The sequence below is a fragment of the Aotus nancymaae genome, unplaced genomic scaffold (assembly GCF_030222135.1).
Source record: "Aotus nancymaae isolate 86718 unplaced genomic scaffold, 86718_ANA_hifiasm-v0.15.2.pri h1tg000039l, whole genome shotgun sequence".
In the NCBI taxonomy this organism is placed as follows: Eukaryota; Metazoa; Chordata; class Mammalia; order Primates; family Aotidae; genus Aotus; species Aotus nancymaae.
In genome coordinates this window covers 6,087,686-6,110,619 of record NW_026988453.1, presented here as the reverse complement: position 1 = coordinate 6,110,619, position 22,934 = coordinate 6,087,686, and the positions used below count along the sequence as shown (strand labels likewise).

Sequence of the window (22,934 nt, the reverse complement as noted above, 5' to 3'; positions counted from 1 at the left end):
TTTGCTGTGTTGCCCAGGCCTGTCTAGAACTCCTGAGATCAGGTTCCGCTCGCCTCAGCCTCCCCAAAGTGCCGGGATTACAGGGGTGAGCCACCGCGCCCCGGCCACAAGACCTTTTTCTAATTCGGTTACCTAGCAGCGTACAGAAGTCCCGCCCCGGTACAGGCAGGTCACGTGACACCGCCTCATCACGTGACGCGAACTCTGAGGCGGGAGAAGGGCGGTCCTCGAGCTGCATTGCGTCATCACGTCGCGCGGCCGCGGGGTCCAGACCCGAAGGCTCCAGAGCCTCCGGAGCCTCCGGGTCCGGGCGGCGGCGGCGGCGCTTAGGCTCCTCCTGAGCCGCCTGCTGTCCCCGCGCCCCAACCCATCCCCACAGGCTGGGGACAAGCCTGGCGCGGCTGTGTGGGCACAGGAGCGGAGGTGAGTTGCGCGGAAGTGGTGGCAGTCTGTCCTTCCCTTCCTGTCCATCACCTCCAGGTTATGGCCCTTCCCCCATCCTTGGTCTCCCTGCAAGACGGAACCGGAGACTTGCCCTGGTTAGGAGGACGGCTGCGAGGGGCGTCTGGCCTCGGTCGCCCTCTCACCTCTCCCCATACCTCCACCTGGCGGTGCTGGTCATATGCCTGCTGGTGTCGGGGGGAAGGACTTCGTTTCCTTCTCTAGAATTTAGTCTTTCCCGAATGTACTACCCCTCCCCTGCCCCGATTCTCCCGAAGTGGAATCCCTCTATTCAGATGTTAACGGAAGTTCTAGAAAATAGGTCACTTCAGAAAGGTGAGGGTGAAGGATATGCTGAGACTTGGAGTGATGAGGCAGGAATTCCCAAGAAGGAAGACCACTTTACACCAGGGTTACTGTCATTTTGATGTGGAAACGACAAACCCCCTCCCTCCCAGGTTGTCATCACGGTAAATGGACATTTGTTTCGGACCCTTTTTACACCCTTAGAGTTGAAATTAAATTGACTTAAATCTTTTTGAAAAACATCATATGCTTTGATGAATCACCTCCTTCTCTGTAAGATGGGTCTTGCAGAGTTGTTGGAGGGATTATCTGTAGTGCTTGTAGTGTAAAATGCCAGCTATAAACATAAGTAAATGAGAATTTAAGATCTCATTTTTCCTATTGAAAAATTGTGAGTTGTGGACTTTTAGAGACCATCATTTGATCTTTCCCCACCTTGGATCATTTCAGAAAGTTTTGGATTCCAATATTGATCCGTTAACAGTAATGGACATTTACAGATGTAGAGTAGGAATACCCTCTTGTTGAAGAGCTTCAATAGCTTAAGCAAGTAAGTCCACTTGGGTGGTTTCCACAGTTCATGGTAGGTAATGGGTCCTCAGTTGGTTTTTTGTCGTTGTTGTTGTTTTTTATTTTTTTGTTCCTTTTTTTCTGACGGATTCTTGCTCTGTTGCCCAGGCTGGAGTGCAGTGGCATGATCTAGGCTCACTGGGTGGAGCAATTCTCAACTGCCTCCTGGGTTCAAGTAATTCTCGTGTCTCAGCCTCTCCAGTAGCTAGGATTACAGGCATGTGCCACCACACCCGGCTAATTTTTGTGTTTTTAGTAGAGACAGGGTTTCATCATGTTGGTCAGGCTGATCTCGAACTCCTGACCTCAACTGATCCGCCCACCTGGCCTCCTAAAGTCCTGGGATTACAGGCTTGAGCCACTGGGCTGGACCTGAAGTTTCACTTTAAGAAGAAATCCAGATATATTTGGAAGTCATCAGACATAATTATTTGCATACTTCTTTAGAAAAGTACATTTTTACTGAACTTTCTTGCTCTAAGTTAAATACACACTTTTTTTTTGCATTTAATTCTAAGCATTTATTGTGTAACTTCTAGGATAGAAAGCATACATATAAAGCAGGATCTTCACCCTCTAAATACTTATCTACTTATGGATATTAAATAGTAGTGATATGACACCTTTAAGGAATTTTATATTTTATTTTATTATTATTATTTTTTTTGAGACAGAGTCACACACTGTCGCCCAGGCTGTAGTGCAGTGGCGTGATCTTGGCTCGCTGCAATCTCTGCCTCCTGGGTTCAAGCAATTCTCCTGCCTTACAGGTGTGTGCCACCATGCCCAGCTAGTTTTTTGGTATTTTTAGTAGAGATGGGGTTTCACCATGTTGACCAGGTTGATCTCGATCTGACCTTGTGATCCGTCCGCCTCGGCCTCCCAAAGTGTTGGGATTACAGGCGTGAGCCACCGCGCCCGGCCTATATTTTCATTTTATCATTTTAGACAAGAACCTTGTAAAGATTTACAGGACACATATTGGTTACGTACATTTCAGCATTCATCATAATAAATGTCAAGTGGTAGGGACACTCCGTGATAGAGGAATTTGGAGGAAGAGAGAACTTTTACATGGACTAGATAGCAGCTAGATAGTGGTGGTGATGTCAGGTGTAGGAGTGCCCTCTACTTGTGTATGTTTGGTTCTGAGGAAGCCCCTTAGGTTCTTAATTTGTAAAGCTAATAAATATGTTCAGTTTCCCTAGTTCTTTGAATATGCCCATTGCTTTTTTCTCTTGTAATTGCAGAATCCAAGGACCCCTTTTGTTGTTTCTTTGCACCACTTTCTGGGTGGCATTATGGCCCCCAAAGACATAATGACAAATACTCATGCTAAATCCATCCTCAATTCAATGAACTCCCTCAGGAAGAGCAATACCCTCTGTGATGTGACATTGAGAGTAGAGCAGAAAGACTTCCCTGCCCATCGGATTGTGCTGGCTGCCTGTAGTGATTACTTCTGTGCCATGTTCACTAGTGAGGTAAGTGATAAGTTAGCCCCACACAAATGAAACTCTCCCATTGAACTCTAGTTGTCTAATTTCACTGAATAAAATAGTAGACGTTTGATATAATTGTGAATTTTTACAGTGTGATGTTTAGGCAGATTCTGGAGAAGATCTACCACCTGACTATGCCTTAGTTTCCTCATCTTTAAATTAGGGGTAATAGTAATATGTAATAACACGTGGTTATTAAGGTTATTGTGAAGATTATCTTATAAAATAACTTACAAAGTGCTTAGAATGGTGTAATATGTAGTAAAACACAAATGTCAGCTATTGAATTTTACTATTTCTTAAATTGGTCTTCCAATTTTTCTCCTTTTTTTGTTTCTAATTTTATTTATTTATTTGTAAAGACAGGGTCTCACTATATATTGCCCAGGCTGATCTTGAACTCCTGGGCTCAAGTGTTCCTCCTGCCTTGAACTCCCAAAGTGGCCACACCTGTCATTACAGGTGTGAGCCACTGCACCCAGCCTTTTCTCCTTCTAAAGTTTAAACATTTTTAAGTGAATACCAGAGGGATAAGAAGGAAGGAAGGAGAGAGGAGTAACATTCAGACCTCACCCCGCTCCTCCTAACAATATGTAAAGAAAAATCAGTGTAGATTTTAGGATAACTTCAAATGAAAGGAAGAAGAGTTTTTAATGAATAGCTGTACAGGTATAGAGTGCATAACCTGAAAAAAGATGTTAACTCATAAGCACTTAACAAAGGGAATTTGGAAAAAGGTGACGTGACAGAATACGGGTAGTGCTCACAAAGTATTAAGAAACACTGCTTAATAATTGCCTGACAAAATACTTGAAATGTGGAGTAAGGCTATATTGTGTTCACTACTCCTAGAAAGCTGAACAGAAAATAACATTGCAAGTTTTTGTTTTTTGAGATCCCAAGTCTGATTATAAGAGCAGATATAAATAAATTATCTTGTTTTTTTTTTCAAAGCTCAGTCGTGGGTACACCAGTTTATTATATAATTTACACTTATATGTATGCCTGAAATAATTCATTGTGAAAACACTTTTTTAAACATCTTTTTAAGCACAAGTATTTTTTTTTTTAGTTAGTTCTATCATCTTAGTGAAGATATTGCTGCTGGATCAGGATGGGAGAGGCGTATTCTATGATGGTAATAACTACCTTTTATGGGCCAGGTACTGTGCTAGTGATTGTTGTGCATATCTCACTCACCCTAGGGGTGGTTATTACCATCTCATTTTTACAAATGAAGGAACAGGGTTTCATATATTAAATCACTTGCCCAAAGTCTCATGGCTTGTAAGTGCTCGAGGTGGGATTTAATTCTATATTTTCTGTCTCTAAAGCCCAAACGGTTTTTTTGTTTTGTTTTGTTTTTTGAGATGGAATTTTGCTCTTGTTGCCCAGGCTGGAGTGCAATGGTGCAATCTCGACTTACCACAACCTCCCCGTCTCAGGTTCAAGCAATTCTCCTGCCTCAGCCTCCATAGTAGCTGGGATTACAGGCATGTGCCACCACATCCGGCTAATTTTGTATTTTTATTATAGACAGGGTTTCTCTATGTTGGTCAAGCTGGTCTTGAACTCCCAACCTCAGGTGATCCGACTGCCTTGGCCTCCGAAAGTGCTGGGATTATAGGTGTGAGGCACTACACCTGGCCAAAGCCGGAACAGTTTTTAACTGTTGTGCTGCCTTAGCCTCTGAAGTATCAATTTTATATCCTTCATCTACTTTTAAAACCAGTATAGTTAAAAACACTATGAGCCAGTGCTCAGTCACATGGCTAGTAGGGAAAACAGGAACTGATAGGTCATTCCAGCTAATCCGGGCTAATTTTTAAATGAACTCGTGTGATAAAACAAGGCAGATCCCTGTCCTATACTGTTCTCCATGAAATATACCCAAGAGCATCAGAAGCATTTGGAATTTACCTGGGTAAAGAAAGTGTCACCCAGCAGCTGCTGAGCATGAAATGAACTAGAACTGTTGACTGCTAATTGTATATTGTGCATCCTGTTTTTTGTCAGCTTGAAAATAGTCTGTCTTTACTCTTTTAATTCAGAAATTAATTCTTTTTTTCTCATTTTTGATTTCTTTCTTTAAAACCTGACATCAGACTGGCTGGGCACTGTGGCTCACGCCTGTAATCCCAGCTCTTAGGGAGGCAGAGGCAGGAGGATAGCTCGAGCCCAGGAGTTCAAGACCTGCCTGGGCAATATAGCGAGACCCCATTCTCCACAAAAAGGGAAAAAACAAAAAGACAAAAAAATAATAATAAAAATAAAAACTGACATCAGGCAAAAAAATGCCAGATGGTTTTGTTTTTATTTTTCAGAGTAATTGGTTTAAAGGAGAGAGTCCAGAGACCTGGATTCTAGGCTTAGTTTTCTTAGCAATTCTGTATAAACCCTGTCAACCATCTAACTTCACTGGGTTGATCTGTAAAAATAAAGTAGTTGAAGTAGATGGTTTCCTTGTTCTCTTCAGCCGTGAAATGCTCCTCAAATGTCATATGATTGAAAGATCACAGGACTGAGGCAAGAGGACCTGGATTTTATGTCTCTCTCTCTCTCTCTCTCTTTTTTTTTTCTGAAATACTTTGATAGCAATGATGTCTGTCTCTTACTGGCTAAGTGACTCTGGTTAAGTCTTGTATCTGCTTTGATTCTTAGATCCTTTATCTCTTAAGTAGTAATAATATCAGATCTAACTACCTTACCAGGTTGTTGTGAGAATCATATGAAATAGTAGAAAATGAGAAGCGCACTGAAAAATTCTAAAGCAAAAGTGCGAAATGTATTATTGCCCTAAGTTCTTACATAGTGAAATCGTTTCAATATTTAAACTATTTGATGGAAATATAGTTTATTGAATGAGAAATTTCTGGAATACATGTACTTACATATTTAATGTGTTGGGACAGTAATTGTTTATAAATGTTAGTACTGTATTAAGTGTTAATAAAACCTAATATGTTTTTTCAAAATAATGTGCTAGTGACTTTTTTTACTGTTAGGGATTGATTTTGTTCTTGGCTTTGTAGAGAGTGCTTTTTTGTTATTCTCTGGCTGACGGAGAAATAAAACATGATAAAGCAATTTAGTTCATAATGGAGGTACACCAGATTTTTGTGAGTAAAAAGAATTTCTAAACTAAGATTTAGTAAAAAAAAATTTTTTTTTTTTTTTTTTTGAGACGGAGTTTCGCTCTTGTTACCCAGGCTGGAGTGCAATGGTGCGATCTCGGCTCACCGCAACCTCCGCCTCCTGGGTTCAGGCAATTTTCCTGCCTCAGCCTCCTGAGTAGCTGGGATTACAGGCACGCGCCACCATGCCCAGCTAATTTTTTGTATTTTTAGTAGAGACAGGGTTTCACCATGTTTACCAGGATGGTCTCGATCTCTTGACCTCGTGATCCACCCGCCTTGGCCTCCCAAAGTGCTGGGATTACAGGCGTGAGCCACCGCATCCAGCAGTAAATTTTTTATAAAGTATTTTTAGATAATTTACTGTCCTGTAAAGTTGAAGATTTCTTCTCTTAGCTAAACAGTTTTCTATGATTATCTGGCCTCATCGATACTCACCAGCTTCAAGGAGATATACTACTAACAATGCAGACTAAATATGCTACTAACAATTCAGTTAGTCTAACTGAATATTTTGAAAAAGTAACAAACAATTTATTTGTATTCAGATGGTGTTACATAAGAAAGTCCCTTAGGATGACCTGCATATTCTTTTTCATCATTACTAAATGTAGTCTGAGGGTCAGGCATGGTGGCTCACTCCTGTAATCCCAGCGCTTTGGTAAGCAGAGGTGGGCAGATCACCTGAGGTCAGAAGTTCAAGATCAGCTTGGTCTACATGGCCCAACCTTGTCTCTACTAAAAATATAAAAATTAGCTGGGCACAGTGGCCCACACCTATAATCCCAGCACTTTGGGAGGCTGAGGTGGGCCAATCACTTGAGGTCAGGAGTTTTGAGACCAGCCTGGCCAACATGGTGAAACACTGCCTCTACTAAAAATATAAAAATTAGCTGGGAGTGGTGGCACATCCCTGTAGTCCCAGCTACTCAGGGGGCTGAGGCAAGAGAATTGCTTGAACCTGGGAGGCAGAACTTGAAGTGAGCCAAGATTATGCCACTACACTCCAGCCTGGGCAACAGAGTGAGACTCCATCTCAAAAAAAAAAAAGAGATTAACTGGGTGTGGTGGTGTACTCTTGTAATCCCAGCTACTTGGGAGGCTGAGGCAGGAGAATCACTTGAACCTGGGAAGAAGTACAGTGAGCCGAGATCGCATCACTGCACTCTAGCCTGGGCAACAGAGCAAGACCCTATCTCTGGAAAAAAAAAAAACATGTAGTCCAAGGACAGATGATAGGAACTAGGTAATCCTGGAGAGACTGGAGTTATAACCCACAGGGTCCTCTACAAATGTGAAATTTTGTGTCTTAACTGGGTGCAGTGGCTCACGCCTGTAATCCCAGCACTTTGGGAGGCTGAGTTGGGCGGATCACCTGAGGTCGGGAGTTCAAGATCAGCCTGACCAACATAGAGAAACCCTGTCTCTACAGAATTAGCCGGGCATGGTGGTGCATACGTCTAATCCCAGCTACTTTGGAAGCTGAGTTAAGAGAATCACTTGAACCCGGGAGGTAGAGGTTGTGGTAAGCCAAGATTGTGTCATTGTATTCCAGCCTGGGCAACAAGAGCGAAACTCTGTCTCAAAAACAAAAAAAGAAAAGAAATTTTGTGTTTTATCTTAAAAGTTGATGGACTAGTGTTATATTCATGGAAGTTTTGCATTCTCTTCTGTGATACTTTTTTTTTTTGGTATTTTTAGTAGAGACGGGGTTTCACTATATTGGCCAGACTAGTCTTGAACTTCAGACCTCATGATCCACCCATATTGGCCTCCCAAAGTGCTAGGATTACAGGCGTGAGCCACCATGCCCAGCCTACATCTGTATTTTAATATGAAATTGATTTTTAAAGTTATTCACTGGCAACATTGCTATTCCAGGAAGGTGTCACATATTATTTACTCCTAGGGTATAGTTAACTACCCGTTTCATTTGGAAAGCTAGAGACATGTGACATATTTGCTTTATTCAAATCCAACAAAACAGACCATAATTTTTATTTTTAAAATTTTTTAATTTTTTTGAAAGAGTCTCACTCTGGTGCCCAGGCTGGAGTGCAGTGGCACAATCTGGGTTCATTGCAACCTCCACCTCCTAGGTTGAAGCAAGCAGTTCTCCTGCCTCAGCCTCCTGAGTAGCTGGGACTATAGGCATGTACCACCATGCCCAACTCATTTTTGTATTTCTAGTGGAGTTGGGGTTTCACCATGTTGTCCAGGCTGGTCTTGAATTCCTCACCTCAAGTGATCTGCCTGCCTAGGCCTCCCAAAGTGCTGGGATTACAGGTGTGAGCCACCACGCCTGGCCCATAATATTTAAAGATATATGTTCAATTAATATTATTAACATCTCTAAGCTCTTAGATATGAGATTGTGCCTTTATCTTGTGAAATTATAACCATCATTTTTTTATACCTTTTGAATTTTCAGCTTTCAGAGAAGGGCAAGCCTTATGTTGACATCCAAGGTTTGACTGCCTCTACTATGGAAATTTTATTGGACTTTGTGTACACAGAAACAGTACATGTGACGGTGGAGAATGTACAAGAACTACTCCCTGCAGCCTGTCTGCTTCAGTTGAAAGGTACAGACATTAAAACTTGCTATGTCAAAATAGCCCTGGAAAGTTTGAAAATTAACAGTGTAAACTTAATCATGACCATTTTGGAGACAGACTATGGATGCTCACGTTTACTGGCTCTCCCTTTTGTCTCATTAAGCAGTGAAAAATCAGATGTCAATAGTACTATAAAAGAACTTCTCCCGATATGCATATTTGGCTCTATAAAAGAGCGCACTTACACCTTTTCTGTTTTTTTTTTTTTTAAAAAAAATGGAAGAAGAAATTGCGTATTTTCTTTTTTTTTTTTTTTTTTTTTTTGAGACGGAGTTTCGCTCTTGTTTCCCAGGCTGGAGTGCAAAGGCGCGATCTCGGCTCACCGCAACCTCCACCTCCTGGGTTCAAGCAATTCTCCTGGCTCAGCCTCCCGAGTAGCTGGGACTACAGGTGCACGCCACCAGGCCCAGCTAATTTTTGTATTTTTAGTAGAGACGGGGTTTCACCTTGTTGACCAGGATGGTCTCGATCTCTTGACCTTGTGATCTACCCGCCTCGGCCTCCCAAAGTGCTGGGATTGTAGGCATGAGCCACCGCGCCCGGCGAAATTGCGTATTTTCTTACATACATGTATATAACACATCTGTAAGAAAGTATAAAAAACTGATACCATACATAACCTACAGGGATACTCTTTTTTTACCTGGCCATTAAGTAGCCAGGTTGATAAGGAGGCTAAGGGGACTTTTCATGGTAAACCCTTTTGTATCTTTAAATATTTGAACCATGTAGAATATGTGTTAAATGAACTTTAAATTGATGCACAAAAAATTATAGTTTTCACAGGATTACGGATGGTTTGTTTTCCCTTACAATTCCCAGGTTTTTTGGTTTTTTTGTTTTGTTTTTGTGACAGGATCTCACTCTGTCACCCAGATTAGAGCACAGTGGTGCAATCACAGCTCACTGTAGCCTTGAATTCTTGGGCTCAAGCAATTCTCCCACCTCAGCCTCCTGAGTAGTTGGGACCACAGGTGCATGCCACCACACCAGCTAATTAAAAAAAAAAAAAGGCTGTGGAGGTGAGTTCTCTCTATGTTGCTCAGGCTGGTCTCAAGCTTATGGGCTTAAGTGATCCTCCCATCTTGCCTCCAAAAGTGCTAGGTTTATAGGCACGAGCTGCCATTCCCGGTCCCCAGTTTTTCTTTTTTAACATTCAGTTATGTTTTCATTGTTCTCAGTTTTTATATATACATAATTGACACACTTTTAGTTTTTAATACATGATTTAAATAGTGTGAAGCTTTTGCATTAGTGCATAGCTGTAAAATTAAAATACTCTGAACTTTTCAATTAAGTAAACATGAGATTCGTTATTACTGTCTTCTGCTTTTCTTTCACTCGAGTCTTTTAGTAGGTTTTTGTGTAGAGTAGAAAATAGGTACATTATGCTGAATTAGTAATTGGTTTTATAGTTTGATTCCCAAGAGTTTTATAGGCATTTTTGTTGAACTGTGCCAGTGTCTCTGGATGCGATTCATCTTGCAATACTGATTTTAAAGAATAAGCAGAGACAGATGTAAAGGTCTTGCTGAAAGTGACACAGCACATAAGCCAGAAATAGAGTTTAAGTTCCTTAAGCATAGAATTTCTAATCTGTTTCTTAGGGTTCATCTGATAACATGTAGAGAAGATGTCAACATATAAGAATATAGACTAGATCACACCTGTCCAACTATTCTAAAGTGTCTGCTGCCTGTGTCTGTCCTAGGTGTGAAACAAGCCTGCTGTGAGTTCTTAGAAAGTCAGTTGGACCCTTCTAATTGCCTGGGTATTAGGGATTTTGCCGAAACCCACAATTGTGTTGACCTGATGCAAGCAGCTGAGGTTTTTAGCCAGAAGCATTTTCCCGAAGTGGTACAGCATGAAGAATTCATTCTTCTGAGTCAAGGAGAGGTGGAAAAGCTAATCAAGTGCGATGAAATTCAGGTACAGATTTGTCTTGGTGTTATGGTTTCTTCAAGATTGGGCAATTACAAAACTGGCAAAGTAGGATGCAGTTACTTATCAGGGCTTCAGAATCAAGTGTCCATATTGGCTTAAAGATTTCATTAACCCCTCCTGTACCAAATTTATTTGTATTTTTATGGAGAGGGAGTTTGCCACTTTCTTGAGTTAGATGTTTGATCCCAATGGGTAAGAATCACTATTAAACAGAGTATAGAATAAGCAGAAATTGGAAGTAAAGTAGATGTCTGTAGAACACATCTTTGTTATGCATTCACTCATTGCACAAACATTTATTGAGAATATCTACTATGCAGCAATACTATGCCAGGTCCTACAGATCCCCAAGTGGGTAAATATAGTTCTTGCTTTCAGAAAATTCACAATATGCTAGTAGAGACAGGGATATAGACAAAAAAAAAATATATATATATATACTGAGAGGATAATGAGAATAATGAGCCTATGCAAAGGAAGGACATTACATAGAAGAAAGAAGAATAAACCCAGGAGTGGATCAAAAATGAAGAGATCAAAGTTTGGAAGTTAGGATCTACATAAGCAGGAGCCAAATCTTTTGAGGCTGCAGGGGATGGAAGGAAGGGACACGTGAACTAGATGTTAAAGGAATAGTAGGCCAGGTGCAGTGGCTTATGCCTGTAATCCCAGTACTTTGGGAGGCTGAGGCAGGAGACCTGCTTGAGCCCAGGAGTTTGACACCAGCCAGGGCAACATGGCAAAACCCTGTCTTTACAAAAAAAAATAAAATTAGCCTGGCATGGTGATGAGCACCTGTGGTCCCAGCTACTTGGAAGGCTGAGGTGGGAGGATCTCTTGAGCCCAAGAGTTTGAGGCTGCAGTGAGCCATGATCACACCACTGCACTCTAGCCTGGTCAACAGAGCAAGAGCCTGTGTCTTGTGGGGGAAGAAAAAGGAATAATACTTCACCTATCAGTGGGATACTACCTGTACCAGGCAGGCATTCAGTGACTTAACCTATACAGAAAAATCTTAAGTCAATTCTAAATCAGAGTACCAGTAGCAGAGTTTTATTGCATATAGGTTTATAGTTAGGCTAAGAATTGGAGTGAGAAGTCCAATATAGTTATTAGATGTCTTTGAAGCCCATAGTGTTGATCTCCAGTGGCCCAATTCTTTAATTTTTGTTTGTTTGTTTGTTTTTGCAATGGTCTCGCTCTGTTACCCGGGCTGGAGTGCAGTGGTGCAGTTATGGCTCACTGCAGCCTGTATGTCTGAGCTCAACCAACACTCCCACTTCATCCTCCTGTGTAGCTGGAACTGCACACCACCACTAATTTTTGACATTTGTTGTTGAGATGGGGTCTCACTATATTTCCCAGGCTGGTCTCAAACTCCTGGGCTCAAGCAATACTAGCCTCAGGCAATACCATTTAAAGAAAGCTTAAAATATACTTCCGTAAACTAAATGATTACTCCCTCCTAATTTATTTTGTTAAAACTAGGATATTTGTGTAATAGAATAACAGATCTTAAGTATACTTCTTCCAGGCCAGAGTGCAGTGGCATGATCTCAGCTCACTGTAACCTTCGCCTCCTGGGTTCAAGCTCTTCTCCTGCCTCAGCCTCCCAAGTAGCTGGGACTACAAGCATACACCACTATGCCAGCTAATATTTATATTTTTAGTAGAGACAGAGTTTCACAGTTGTGGCCAGGCTGGTCTGGAACTCCTGACCTCAAGTGATCCACCCACCTCAGCCTCCCAAAGTGCTGGGATTACAGGCGTGAGCCACTGCTCCTGACCTTAAGTATATTTCTTTTTTGAGACGGAGTTTCGCCCTTGTTACCCAGACTGGAGTGCAATGGCACGATCTCGGCTCACCGCAACCTCTGCCTCCTGGGTTCAGGCAATTCTCCTGCCTCAGCCTCCTGAGTAGCTGGGATTACAGGCACGTGCCACCATGCCCAGCTAATTTTTTGTATTTTTAGTAGAGACGGGGTTTCACCATGTTGACCAGGATGGTCTCGATCTTTTGACCTCGTGATCCACCCACCTCAGCCTCCCAAAGTGCTTAAGTATATTTCATATAAATTTTAGCCAAGTGTTTCTTCCCTAGTGACTGTTATTGGTGACATTGGTTCCAATTGTAGAGGAATTATTTTCCAGCCTGACATGCTGCTCTTTATCAGCCCAGAGAAGCTGCTATTGCAAATGCTGTTGAGACAAGAATTTGCTAAAATCTTAGTTCTCATCCACTTAGTGTGGGACATTGTCTCCTTGTGCCGAAATGGCAGGCATAGCCAAAAGATGTATTCATCAGACTTGGAAACTGGCAGTTCACTAGAATATCTTGATTTTTCTACATATTGGAAAATACAGTGAATAGAATGAGCACTACAGATTTGAAGTTCACTATATATACATAATAGATAATACTTACTCAGCATTTACTGTTGGTTCACTTACTAAATACCTGTTAAACACTAACTGTGCTCAGAACAGTTCCAGGTGCTGGAGATCAAATTATGAACAAAACAAACAAAAATCCCTGTCCACTGGAGCTTCTATTATGGCACCGTTCTTGGTATTTTTATCTTATTTAATTATCACAACTTCATTTTTCATAGGAGGAAAGTGAAGATGGGAGTTTAACCATCATACCACAACTAGTAAGTGGTAGAGCCACAACTAGTAAATGGTAGAGCCAGGATTCAGATTCAAGTAGTCTGGCTCCAGAGTCATTCTCTTAATCACTCACCTATGAGCTGGTCATGTTTTCAGTTTGTTTCTAATTGTCCAGATCAGGAAACAATCACAGAAGGCATTTATTTTGGAACTTTACAGGCTTTGGAATAAAACTGGATGGAGCAGAGAGAACAAATAACTAACCTTATTTAGAAGCTGAAATGAAAAACAGCTTGAGAACTCTTATGTATAGTTTAAGAGTGTGTTAAGGGCCAGGCACGGTGGCTCACGCCTGTAATCCCAGCTACTCAGGAGGCTGAGGCAGGAGAATTGCCTGAACCCAGGAGGCGGAGGTTGCGGTAAGCCGAGATTGTGCCGTTGCCTGGGTAACAAGAGCGAAACTCCGTCTCAAAAAAAAAAAAAGACTGCCCTTTGCCTTTTTTCTGGAAAGAAAGCAAGTGACACATTTTTTTCTGTTCCATATACCAGCCAGAAATAGGAACAAGATGTCTGACTCCCAGTTGCTAATGCTTCCTCTTATCAAATCCAGTATTCTAATGCTCTCTGTATCTGGCCCTTGCTTAACTCTCCAGCTTCATCTTTTATTCCTCTATCACCCTCATTCACTCTACTACACTGGCCTCTATCATTTCTTCAAGGTGCCAGTTCTCTTTTGCTGTAGGACGGAGCTGTTCAGTAGAACGTTCTGTGAAGATGGAAGTACTCTATATCTGTACTGCCTAGTTTGCTCCGACTAGCCCCGTGTTGCTGTTGGGCACTTGAAATGTGGCTCGTGCAACTGAGAAGCTGATTATTAGTTGAATTTGAATTAAGGTGAATGTCAGTAGCCACACATGAGTAGTGTATTGGACAATGCATTTCTAGTGCTTTTGTGTGTGCTCTTGCATGTGCTCTTCTGTCTGCCTTGCAGTACTGTCTTACTGGGTAACTGCTACTCAGCCATCAGATTTCAATTTGTTACTTCTTCAGGGAGGCCTTCCCTGACTCACCAATCTAAATTAGGAAATCTCATGTTGTTCTGTCTCAAATCCCAGTATCTTTCCTATGTCGTATGCAATAATAGATTGTTCATTTTTCTGATTTAACAGTTTGACTCCCCACTTAAGAGCAAGGATCATATCTGATTTCTTCACCATTGTATAATCAGTTTCCAGGACAGTGTCTGGCACTTAAGAGAGGGGTTCAGTAAAGCCCTCAAATGAATGAACTTTGTGAAACATTTTCTGCGTTTTTAGAGTATCACACTTCTTGGGAAAAGTTTACAGGGTGGTTTTTTTAATCTAGTCACAGTGACATTCTGAAAGGTATCTCCCAGAATATGTACTCTCTAGGTACTGGTAGAAGGGACACAGGACCTGTACTCAGGTGTCTGTCTTTGGGAAGTCCCAGGTGTTATTATATACCTAGGTCTTTCCAGTAATGCAGGTTTTTTTTAGAGTGTCTCTCACATTATCTAATTGGTCATACGCAAGCTTAGACCTAAGTTCCCCAAATGATTAATTAAATATATCTTCTCAAATAGCACAGTGCCTAATATATAGTAGTTGCTGGAAGGCTAATTGATACTGCTTTTGAAAACTGCAACCTAGTGATGTTAGAGAAGCTCCCGCTTCAGAGGCTTGGGTAGACAATTTGAGGGGTGAGCCTGGAGATCATTAGATAACAATTATGACCAAAAATTATTTTAAGAGCTGATTTTGAATAAGGCAACAGGTTCTCCCACCTACCTTCCCTAAAGTTACAGAGATGACCACAAGCAATTCAGGAATGGGAAAAATTCTGAAATGAAGGCCAATATGTGACTGGTGATATTAGGTACTATCTATTTTAGATTTTTTTTTTTTAACCCAAATTGACTGTAATTCTTTTCCTGATCTGTTAGCTGTGTCTGAAAAAAGTTGTTTTCCCAAGAACCTAGCTATTTCTGGAAGATGGGAAATGATGGTGGTGGGCAATGGGAAGCAGGAAGGAGAAAGTGAATGTGGTTACTATTTGAGATAGTGAGCTAATTGGAAAAGGAGATCCACAGTGTGTAATTACACATTTATAGGTGGATTCTGAAGAGCCGGTCTTTGAGGCTGTGATCAACTGGGTGAAGCATGCCAAGAAAGAGCGGGAAGAGTCCTTGCCTAACCTGCTACAGTATGTGCGGATGCCCCTGCTAACCCCCAGGTATATCACAGATGTAATAGATGCTGAGGTAAGTAATGCAATACTCAGAATCCAAAACTGTGACAAACTCTTACCTTAGTGTTATATATTCAAAATTGATTATTTTAATGTAGGCACAGTGTCTCCTGGTTTGCCTGTCTAGGAGTGCCAGTGAGAGTGATGCTGGGTAGTCCCCAGGCGTATTTCTAAGAAAAGTGAATTTCTTGACGAGTCAGGCTCTTGACACAAATGAAAATCTGTGGTTCAGTTTTGTGTTTTGCTGTCTTTTGTTTTACATGCCCCTAAGTGTTTTGTATCAACACCTGATAATAAACTTTGTCTCCTTCGCCATTAAACATAAATTGTTCAAATTGCCTTGATGCCACACTTGGCAAACCTCTTCATTTTTGACTTCTGGTGAAACCAGTATGAAAGGAGTTTGATACATTTTAGTGTCAGCTTTAGTCATATCATGTTGAGTTTATTTATAGAAGTGTTTTTCCAACTTAAGTTCTTTGTGATACTTTTTCATAATTTTTACTGTATATACCACCTATGTTGCCTGGACCATACTTTGAGGGAGCACTGATTTTTAGCATGTAGGTAAGGCCCAGGTCAGTAAAAGAGTTCCTCTTGCTGACCCAGCCCTACATCTCTGAGTGAGTTAATTACAAACAGTTCAGTTGTTCACATTAGAAAAGTTGCAAGATGATTAGTGTCACATCTCAAACTCTTTTTCTCCTATTTGTGATTTCTGTCTTTCTTAACAACCCACTCACATATCCCTTGTGTTTAGTTCTTTACACTGTGGTTAGGAGCACAGATGCTGGAACCAGACTTGGGCTTGAAATCCCAAATTCACCACTTACCCTGTGAACTTTTAGCAGATGTTTTAATATATTTGTGTCTTAGCTTTCTTATCTGTAAAACAGAGATGATAGTAGTATCTTCCTCATATGTTATTGTTAGCATTGAGTTAAGTTACTATGTGAAAGTTTTTAAAATCATGTGTCGTACGTGTTTACTACTGTTTATTGTTTGTTTTCCTTTCCAGTTCAACTGAGAACTTCTTGGGTCAGGTTAATAGAGGTGCTATGTAATTAGAGCTGTGTCCTTTAGAGTCCCAACAGGAAACAGATGGTATGCTCAAAATAGGACAATTTGAGAAGAGTTTTTGTTATACAGAAGCTGTTTACAAAGGTGCAAGTTTAGAGAAACAACAAAAGACAGTGAAATAACCTGGATTTAGGACACATAAGCTATTAACAGCCCCTAAGCCTGAAGGGACAAGGTTGAGGAGTGTTTACTAGAACCTTAAAGGAAAGAGAATCATGTAGAGTCACTGCCTTGAGAGAAACCTTGAGCTTTGGTTGGGCTATTCCAGCCAGAAGCGAGAAGGCATAGGAAGCCCTATTGACACAGTTCATATAGGCCAGTCTTCTGAGCCAGAGGGCAGAGTGGAAAAGGGTACAGAGCGAGTTGGGAGGCAAATAAAAGATGTCCAGTACAAAGCTATCAGAAATAGACATGGTGATTACAACAGTACTGTGCACCTTGGGGGAGATATTTCAGACAAAATATACTTCTTCCTGTCACCCAGAAAATAACAATCTTTTTGGTTTTTCCCTTATTATTTTTCTTGTTATTATGAACTTGTGTTTGCATAATCCTTGGAAGGACATACAAACTATGTAAAAATAGTTACATGTAAGCTCTGAGAGAGATGGAAAATACTGCTCAACATACCTTTTTATATCATTTGATTTTTGATGCATCTAGTATATTATCTGTTTTTTAAATAAGTTTTAAAAATCATTTCTGGATCTGAAGCAAGGAAAAGAAAGAGACATGAGATGGTAGCTGAACTCGCAGTTGAATTAGAAATTTAAAAAAAAAAAATCATTTCTGGAAACCCAGAGCATAGTTACTACTGGCAGTACTCCTGGAATCACGGGGCTTTGGAAACTGGTTTTCTGTGGTTAGAAGTCAATTCTTTGCATGTGTCCTTTGTACTCTTACAGTATTACAGGTATACCCTGTGCCTCACTCTACTGTCTGCTGTATTTCAGCCTTTCATCCGCTGTAGTTTACAGTGCAGGGATCTGGTTGATGAAGCAAAGAAGTTTCATCTGAGGCCTGAACTTCGGAGTCAAATGCAGGGACCCAGGACAAGGGCTCGCCTAGGTAAGCTGGTGTCTTGGCAGAATGAGGGGATGCTTTTCAGCTGTTTCTTGCAGATGACAATGTAGTTGAAAATAACACTCTATAAGAAGTACAAAGACCTTGTTTCAGATCTTTTATGCTGTCATCTCAGACAGGTCAGTTTACCACTCTTAAGCTTTCTTTCCTAATTCAGATCTTTTTATTCTGTCATCTCAGACAAGTCACTTTACCACTCTAAGCTTTCTTTCCTATAAACCAAAGATATCTTCTCTGTCTACTTCACATAACTATTTGGAAATTATAAAAGCACTTCATACATTGTCAAGTATTACTGAATATTTTACAATTTTTTGTCAATATTATGTAGAGTCTGTGAATTAGAGATAATTTTAGTGCCACTTAGTGGCATGTAAGTAGTATATGCTCCCACCTACCTCTTCACTTCCCCTTATGTGGTTTCCATTCCGGAATGAAAAGAGGAAGAAGAGGAGCCCAGTATGGTAGAAAGTACATGGGTTTTGGCAGTGACTGTGGCACGTACCAGTTTACCTCATACTAGGTGTATTACCTTGGGCAGGAACCTTAACCTCTGTGTGCTTCAATTGCCTCATCTGTAAATGGAATCATCATGGGACCTGCCTGTAACATTGTTATGAAGAGTAAATGCGGTTATTTATGTAAAGCCTTAAAACAGTTGTTGGCACATAATATCTATGTGTATTAGCTATTATCTTAGCAAATAGACCTAGGTTCAGATCCAAGCCCCAGCAATAGCTGGTTGGGCAAGGTGTCAATTTATCTGAGCCTATACATCTACCACTAAGATGAGAGTTAGTGTCTTATCTCAATGGGTTTTGGGGAGGATTAAATGAGATGTATATAGGATACCTAACACTATAGCTGGCACATACTAAGTACTCAGATATTATCATACTTTCCATATCCTATTCTTTCTACTTCACTGTCCCAAGAGCCTAAGTATATAATGTATAAAAGCATTTTATGAGTTATAAATTACTCTATATGTACGGGGTGGTATTTTATTTTATTTCCTTTCATCTGACTGAGGACTCATCATGCATACTAAGGTGTTAATTGATAATTAAGCTGCTCATTCACTGATGGGTTTAGGTAGAATGGTGATTTATCCCCTATTTTTATTTTTTTTTAATAGAAATGGGATGGGGTCTCACTATGTTGCCCAGGCTGGAGTGCAGTGGCACGATCTTGGTTCACTGCAGCCTTGGCCTCCCAGATTCAAGCAGTCTTCCCACCTCAGCTTCCCAAGTAGTTGGGACTACAGGCATGTGCCACCATGCCTAGCTAATTTATGTATTTTTTTAATAGAGACAGAGTCTTTGTTGCCGAGGCTGGGTCTTGAACTCCTGGACTCGAGCAATTCACCTGCCTCGGCTTCCCAAAGTGCTGAGATTACAGGCCTCTCATATATATTAATTTTTTAAATTAATTAATTATTATTATTATTTTTGAGATGAAATTGCACTCTGTCTCCCAGGTTGGAGTGCAGTGGTGTGATCTTGGCTCACTGCAATCTCTGCCTCCCAGGTTCAAGCGATTCTCCTGCCTCAGACTCCTGAGTAGCTGGGATTACAGGCACGTGCTGCCACACCCAGCTAATTTTTGTATTTTTAGTAGAGACAGGGTTTCACCATGTTGATCAGGCTAGTCTCGAACTCCTGACCTTGTGATCCACCCGTCTTGGCCTCCCAAAGTGCTGGGATTACAGGCATGAGCCACTGTGCCCAGCCATTATTTTGTTTGTTTGTTTTTTTGAGACAGAGTCTTGCTCTGTCACCCAGGCTGTAGTGCAGTGGCATAATCTCAGCTCACTGCAACCTCCATGTCCTAGTTACAAGCAGTTCATGTGCCTCAGCCTCCCAAATAACTGGAACAATAGACAACAGCCACCATCCCCAGCTAATTTTTATATTTTTAGTAGAGACGGGGTATCTCCATGTTGACCAGCTGGTCTCAAACTCCTGGCTACAAGTGATCCACCCACCTCGGCCTCCCAAAATGTTGGGATTACAACCATAAGCCACTACACATGGCTGCCTCCCCTATATTTTTTAATGGCCTAAGTACTATATGTTTAGTGTAGAACTTTTAGAAATACAAAGAAGCAAAAAATAAATAAAAATCATCCGTAATCTTGCCATTTTTTTTTAAGAGAGAACTTTTAGATAGGGCATTGTAGATGGTATTTTCTATTACTGCAAGATGACAAAATGTGATCTGTGTTTTATATGCTTTATACAAAGATACACATCAACACAAGATAGATTGAAGGACTAAATGTTTGAAAAACTATAAGAAGATTAAAAGAAATTATAGAAAAATATTTGCATACCTTCTGGATGGAAATCTTTTTCTGTTTTTGTAAAATACATGTAATAGGCCGGGCGTGGTGGCTCACACCTGTAATTCCAGCACTTTGGGAAGCCGAGGTGGGCAGATCACTTCAGGTTAGGAGTTCGAGACCAGCCTGGCCAACATGGAGAAAATCTCATATCTACTAAAAATACAAAAATTAGTCTGGTATGGCTCACACCTGTAATCCCAGCTGCTCAGGAGGGTGAGGCAGGAGAATCGCTTGAACCCAGGAGGTGGAGGTTGTAGTGAGCGGAGATTGCGCCATTGCACCCCTGCCTGGGCAACAGAGTGAGACTCCATCTCAAAAATAAACAAATATATATATACACACACACATACACACATATATTTAACATAAAATGTACCATCTTAATCATTTTTACGCGTACAGTTGAATAATGTCAAATACACTTACATTGTTATACGGTCAATCTCTATAACTCTTTGTCTTAACAAGACTGAAACTCTGTAGCCATTAAACAATAACTCCTAATTCTCCCTTTCCTCCCAGGGTAGTAACCGTTTTAACCACAACAGAAAAACTCAGAATCCTTCAAGGTTACTTGACTACATTAAATTTGTTTTAATTGATGACAAAAGACAGAAAGTTAAAGACATGGACTAGAAAAAATATGTTCAACATGTATGATAAAAGGTTATATTTCTAATATAAAAAGAACCCATATGAACCAATAAGATAAAAATAATAGCCCAGTAAGAGATTAAGTACAGGTAACACATACAGGAGGAAATATAAGGGACTGATAAACATTTAAAAATGTGCTTCATTAAAAGGTCTAGAAATGAATATTAAACAAGATAACTTTTTAAAGCTTAAAATGTTCATATGCCTTGTGTCCTATTTCTGGAAATGTATGCTATAGAAATAAAAGCCAGTTTATAAGGATATATTTGTAAGAATATTGGATTTACTATAAATTGTTAGTATTGCCAGAAAGAAAGGGATACAACCTGAATTCTATCTCAAGAGGAATGAATAGTTGACTGAATTATAGTACAGTTTTACTGTGGAATATTATGGCGCTACTAAAGGCATTGAGTTACATATTCTTAGCTGGGTAAACAGACTGGACATACTAAGAGAAAAGCTTTCTCAATTAAAAAGCACAGGCAAAAACTCCTGTTATGTGTATGGTGTTTGTACAAGCCTAAACAAAGGTATACAAAGATCCATACTACATTTTTATTATTTATTTATTTATTTATTTTTTGAGACAGGGTCTCTCACTGTCACCCAGGCTGGATTTCAGCTAACTGCAATCTCCATCTGCCAGGCTCAAGTGGGTCCTCCCATCTGAGCCTGTTCAGTAGCTGGGACTACAGGTGCCTGCCACCATACCTGGCTAATTTGTGTAATTGTTGTAGAGACAGGGTTTTGCCATGTTGCCCAAGCTGGTCTCGAACTCCTGGGCTCAAGCAGTCGGCCTGCCTCAGCTTCGCATAGTGCTAGGAACCACTGTGCCTGGCCCACACCAAACTTTTAACAAGATTACCCAACAGGGGAGGGATTACAAGGAAATACCATTAAAATCTTACTTATATACCTCTGAGTTATTACCATAAGTTTAGTAATAACAAACTTGGCTCACTGCAACCTCTGCCTCCTGACCTCAGGTGATCTGCCCACCACAGCCTCCCAAGTAGCTGGGATTACAGGTGCGTGCCACCACACCTGACTAATTTTTTGTATTTTTTAGTAGAGACAGGGTTTTACTACGTTGGACAGGGTGGTCTTGAACTCCTGACCTCAGGTGATCTTCCCACCTCGGCCTCCCAAAGTGCTAGGATTACGGGTGTGAGCCATTGTACCTGGCCGTTACTTTTGTTTTTTTAAATATTAGCATTATTTTAAAAAATCAGGTTGGATATCCCTAATCTGAAAGTCTGAAACTCAAAATGCTCCAAAATCTAAAACCTTGAGTGCCAACATAATGCTCGAAGGAAATACTCACTGGAGCATTTTGGATTTGGTGTTTCTGAATTAGGGATGCTCAAATAGTTATGCAAATAAGTAATGCAGATATTACAAAAATGTCTAAAATCTGAAGCACTTCTTATCCTAAACATTTTAGATAGGGCTACTCAACCTATACCATGAGAGCCAGTGACGTAGTGGAAAGAACTTGGCACAAGGAGATAAGACATTTTGCTTACTTTGATTTTTACTCCCATTTCCATCACTGACTCTAGTAGCTTGCTGTTTGGACAAGTCCTTTAGCGTCTCTGGGTTAGCAGTTCTTTATATCAAGAGAGTTAACATTCAGTCACTAAAGTACTTTCCAACACAGAAAAGTGTTTTTTTGTTTGTTTTGCGTAATAACACTCATTACTTGCTTATTAAACCAAATAATAAGTTTTTTAGTTTTTTGAACTAAAAACTAATGAATCGATAAACCCAGAAGATTCTTTGGAGGTACATTTCCTGCATATCTCTGAACAGGCAACAGAAGGGGCTCCTGTTTGGTTAGAGAACTTGCTTACTGCCCTGACCTTGAGGGATTAAACTATGAATCTATATACCTTCATAGTTTTGAGGTTATTTTTTAGAAGTTCTAGAAGGGAAATGCTGAAGCAATTTCCAATTAGATTCTTAGCATCGCCTTGTCAGTGCCTTAGAAGGTAGATTGTTCTTCCATCATGTCTTCTACCCATCTCTATGCATATTGGCTGCTAAACCAGCTACCAGAATAATGACTCTTCTGCATATAGCAGAAGGAAATTAAATTGACATCCAAGTTAAAATAGCCTGCCAAATTTTAGTTATTAACCTTACCCATTACTGTCTCAAAGAAGATGTAATGGAAATTGCTTTTCTAATTTGTGGCTGTCTCCATTTTTGAACTAAAGATCAATGCAAACGGAAATGTAAGTCTCTGAACCCTGTTATTTTAGCAGTCCCGCATTAGCTCTATTTCTCTAATAGTGTTTCACAGCACACACACTCCCCTTCCCCTCCGGCTAAAAGTAATGAGCAGATTCTTCAGTTTTAAAAATGTGCT

General features: G+C 40.5%; 1 protein-coding gene across 1 annotated transcript in view; it reads left to right on the top strand.

Moving 5' to 3' along the window:
- Positions 1-356: 356 nt before the first annotated feature.
- The window catches only part of KLHL12 (kelch like family member 12), a 37,824-nt gene continuing 15,246 nt past the window's right edge, over positions 357-22,934 (top strand). Inside the window, exons 1-6 of the mRNA XM_012459455.2 lie at positions 357-423; positions 2,568-2,801; positions 8,385-8,538; positions 10,283-10,500; positions 15,257-15,406; positions 17,427-17,541. Of these exons, the coding sequence (XP_012314878.1) occupies positions 2,619-2,801; positions 8,385-8,538; positions 10,283-10,500; positions 15,257-15,406; positions 17,427-17,541 (820 nt within the window). The 5' untranslated portion in view covers positions 357-423; positions 2,568-2,618. The remainder of the gene's footprint in view (positions 424-2,567; positions 2,802-8,384; positions 8,539-10,282; positions 10,501-15,256; positions 15,407-17,426; positions 17,542-22,934) is intronic.